General features: G+C 44.2%; 1 protein-coding gene across 2 annotated transcripts in view; it reads right to left on the bottom strand.

The window, feature by feature from the left end:
• carmil1 (capping protein regulator and myosin 1 linker 1) overlaps positions 1 to 4333 on the bottom strand; it is a 26644-nt gene that overhangs the window by 12770 nt on the left and 9541 nt on the right. The window contains exons 4-9 of one of the 2 annotated variants that reach the window (XM_031878496.1): positions 1716 to 1775; positions 1282 to 1403; positions 943 to 1040; positions 780 to 850; positions 421 to 494; positions 186 to 261 (exon numbers count right to left, since the gene is read on the bottom strand). In XM_031878496.1, coding sequence (XP_031734356.1) covers positions 186 to 261; positions 421 to 494; positions 780 to 850; positions 943 to 1040; positions 1282 to 1403; positions 1716 to 1775 — 501 coding nt within the window. Of the gene's footprint in view, positions 1 to 185; positions 262 to 420; positions 495 to 779; positions 851 to 942; positions 1045 to 1281; positions 1404 to 1715; positions 1776 to 4333 lie in introns of those variants that run through there. The other variant, XM_031878497.1, reaches the window with a different exon arrangement.

The following is a 4333-nucleotide window of genomic DNA, read 5'->3' as shown; positions in this document are numbered from 1 at the left end:
CACACACACACACACACACACACACACACACACACACACACACACACGAATTCCATTTGATCTCAGGAAGATTTGTTTTTGACTAACTGGAGGTCATAATCGATCATCTTTCATGTCCGTTCTGTCCGTATCAAATGGTTTCTACTGTCACATTCTAGGTGCACAGTTGTTTGTATCAATGTTACCAGTTTGTAGTCTTTGGTGGAGAGTTTGGTGAACCACTGGTTGTACTCCAGAGCGGCGATGATCGCCACCAGATCCCTGCAGGGAAAAAAACACAAACAAGACAACACAAATTAAAGTGATACTAACAATGATAAGACATTAAAACACAACACTGATTTAAAAATGTTTTGGTAAAATAACAAAACAAAACACACACGAGGTGAAAGTCACAGAAACGCTGAGCAGTGAACGTACCTGTTCTCCAGGTGAATGAAGTCCTGCAGGTTGAGCTCTCTGGTGTCCTGAGTGAGATAGATGGTGTCCACGTCCTGGAGGAGAGGAAGATGACAACACAGGAGATGAGAGGAAATAGCTTCACGGTGGTGTGTTCAGGGACATTACGAATTACTTCAACAGCAGCAGAAAAGAAAAACGATGGAAACACAAATGGAGGTAAAACGGAGACGAGGTACAACTTGGCAGCAAGAAAATCTGTCAGAGAAGAAGAAAAGAGGAGAAACAACAAAGAAACATAAGCAGAAGGAAACAAAAGGAGCAGAAGAGGAGAATGAACAGAACAAAGTGTCTGAAGACAAACAGTGTGGAGCACCGACCCATTGGACCTCCTCTCTGTAGGGCAGACCCAGGTAATCACACACACACCAGTACTGATGAGAAAACCCGCCTGCAAAGAGTCGACACGACAACTTTCAGCACTGAAATACACTTTAAACATTTGACTGGATACGTTTCTTTACATTTTTAAGGCTGATTTACCGCACGGTCCCAGATCTGCAGAGCTCTGTTCGTCCCAGACGGCCTGCAGGGACGCCGTCCTCTCTGGAGGCTTCAGACTCAACTTCTTCATCACCTTCCTTCCTTACAGAGAGGAAGAGGGAGAGGGATAAGGAAATAAGAAAGTCTTTCTTTCACTTCAAACAACTCTCATTGAGTCATTTATCCTCAACTTTAATCACGTTTTATTGTTTAATGTTCCTTCCTGTCCTCTCACTGGACCCTCAGCGTGGTACCTACACAGGTGAGCCTCAGCGTGGTACCTACACAGGTGAGCCTCAGCGTGGTACCTACACAGGTGAGCCTCAGCGTGGTACCTACACAGGTGAGCTGGCGGGGCAGATCCGCTGCAGACAGCTGCCGATGTGAGCGATCACCTCGTCCACTTCCTCCGCCGAGCCGAGCCGGAGGCTCCATGGACCGCGCTCGTACTCCAACACCAGCTGCAGGGGGCGACACGCACGCACACGCACGCACACGCACACATGCACACACGCACACACACTCTAAATCTTCAGTATCTTTTTCCTGTAACATCATCAGTGTTGAAAGACATCAGTGATGTTGGCGTGTTTGTTTGTCATAAACGTAATGCAAGTTAATCGTTGCATTGTTGTGTGTGTGCATGTTGTGTGTGCATGTTGTGTGTGTGCGTGTGAGTCTGTGTGTGTGGATGTGTACGTGTGTGTGTACGTTTGTGTGTGTGTACGTGTATACATGTAGGTGTGTGCATGTGTGTGTGTAGGTGTGTGTACCTGAGTGGGCTTGTTGCTGCTGATTCCCTGGATATCCAGGTAGCTGAAGGAGTGTTCAACCTAAAAAGGAGACAGATTATGAACTCTATGAGTACAGATATCAAGTTAATGTTGTGTTTCAAAATCATGTTCATGGAGGAGGGTTTTAGGAAAACACACAAACAGAAAGTTTTTGCTTTAACAAATCACAAATGGGAAAGCAATCCCCCCCCCCCCACACAGTGAAGACTTCTCAGGAAAACAACCCTAAACGGATTAATGTGTCTCTTCCTGAGAACTGGAGGATTTTCCCAGGAACCTTTTATATCGGACACAGACGGTGTGTTTGTCAAATCTTTCCTTAACTGGACGTAGAGAGATTATCAGTGACGTACACACACTCTGAGGGGTGTCAGCGTGAGCAGCTTGTGTTCCATTAAAAAGTACATTCATTTAAACAATGTGGGAAGTCTTTGTTTCCCCACAAGCACACGAATGTCCACCTGTCACTCAGCCACTGTAGCTATACACAACATGCTTTAAATGAATAAAGACGCATTTCATTGTTTGATTTGGACTGTAAGAGGGAGAATGAGTTGTGTGGTCTTTCTAAAGTTAAGTTGTCTTGCTGCAACATCATCGTCTTCTCTAAAGAAGCCTGCAGACAGCTGACTCAGTGGACTCTCTTCAAGCTGCAACTTGTTTCAGAGTAGAGATAAGAGCTCCAGAACGGTTCACTGTGTCACAACTACTCTCCATTTAGAAACAAGTCTTCCGTTATGATCGGATTTACACTATACGATTATCAATAATACTTCAATGAGAAATCTGTCCAACGCTCGTCCACAAGAGACACAAGTCTGTGCAGACTGAACCTTTTCTGTTAGAATGAATCAGAAACAGAGAGACTGAAATGTACAGGCAAAACACAAAATACTCAAATGTCTGGAGTCAAAACCGTTTTCCTTTTGAGCCCAGAGAGAAAAGTAAAAATAACATAAAAAACAAAGACAGGAAGAGAGAGAGAGAGAGAGAGAGGGGGGGGGGGGGGGGGGGGTTATAAAAAAGAAAGTGAAAGATGGAGCAAGAGAACAAATTAATAAAAGATTGTGAGAAATAAAAGGGTCACAATTCGGGAGCAGGATAAAGAAGTAAAAGTGTGATAAAGAGGAGGTGAATATGGACTTGGACTTTTATATTTGAAAACAGAGAGAGAGAAAGAGAGAGGGGGGGAAAGAGAGAAAGAGAGCCCCGCCCCTCTTTTCCTTGCCAGCTGTTAAATTCCTACATTGTCTTTTTTTCTGCCTCTCTGCCTGGAGAGTCCACCCGAAGAACAAACCAGCCTCTCTCTCTCACTCTCACTCTCACACACACACACACACACACACACACACACACACACACACACCACCGGCCCACTCTGGAACAACAGATCAGGGGTCAGCTGGTTAGACGGAGATTTATATATTCAGAGGTTATTTAAAGTGTTGCTGTTTTTGAGCAAGAGAAAGAATCCAAAGATAATCATTGGTATGAAGTTAGTTATTTTATTAACCTGTTAACAATCCAACGGGCCGACCAACATGTCTTCAGAGGCTGCAGCAGGCTTTAAAGCGTAGCGGGACGACACTGGAGTCATGTGAAGCTAGAGGACAGGAAACATCTACTGGTACAATAGATTAACGCTCCAGAAACTGGGTTCTATGGCACCAACGAGTCTCCCCTTTACATGCATACACACTTTATGATAATCACATGCAGTCTGAGGCAGTTATTTCTGTTGCATGCAGTAGAAATATGTTATGTTTACCTATTTACCTTTAGCACCAAATCTAGGTAACAAATGGTATCAACCAAAGAACTGCTGCAACAGTTTAGGAGACATAAGTGAGCATTACGGCATCACATACTTCCATCATGATGCTCTCAGCCGTTATACGAGCTGCACGTAGTTAATTCTTTAAAATGCTCGGGTGGTGGTGTGAAGAACTAACTTCAAATTATAACTTATGAGCAATGGAGCCCTCCAGACTTTATGTTATTTACTGCAGAACTTAAACCTTCCACCACACCGGGTGTCAGGATGCATGGACACACATTTAAGCAACGTCATCCATCTTTGGGCTGCAGACATAAAGCCAGATTGTTTTCCAAGTCACGGTTTGGATTTGGGTTTTAAATGCGAGACGTCGGTTCCACTTTGTATCTCAGTGTGCGACTCATCTACACGCCGTCTGGTGTGATTCACGTCCCGGAACAGCAGCAGTGATTCTTAGAGCTGCGTTTAACCGTGGATTCACTTCTCTGTTTATTAATCCATCGCTTCTAAAGCAATTTATGAAGCTTAAAAACAGGAAGTTCACGAGTTCAGGCTGAAGTTTGAGTTTCTGTTCGGACACTTCACAGAAAATATTTCGTCTTTACTTCTTTTTTTACTATTTAAAGCATGTTTCTCTCTCCGTCTTTGCCTCGCCCTGCAGGTTGAACTTCTCTTCCTCTCGCTGTTTTCTTTTCCCACAGGCTGTGTACTCCCAGCGGCATTGTGGGTAAAACTATCAGATGTCTCCATATGGTGGGACGTGTTTGTATGTGGAGAGAGAGAGAGAGAGAGAGAGAGAGAGAGAGAGAGAGAGAGAGAG

Source organism: Anarrhichthys ocellatus, unplaced genomic scaffold, assembly GCF_004355925.1.
Source record: "Anarrhichthys ocellatus isolate YVR2014 unplaced genomic scaffold, GSC_Weel_1.0 scaffold183, whole genome shotgun sequence".
NCBI lineage: Eukaryota > Metazoa > Chordata > Actinopteri > Perciformes > Anarhichadidae > Anarrhichthys > Anarrhichthys ocellatus.
Note: the sequence above shows the minus strand (reverse complement) of the source record. Positions and strands in the feature narration are given on the sequence as shown.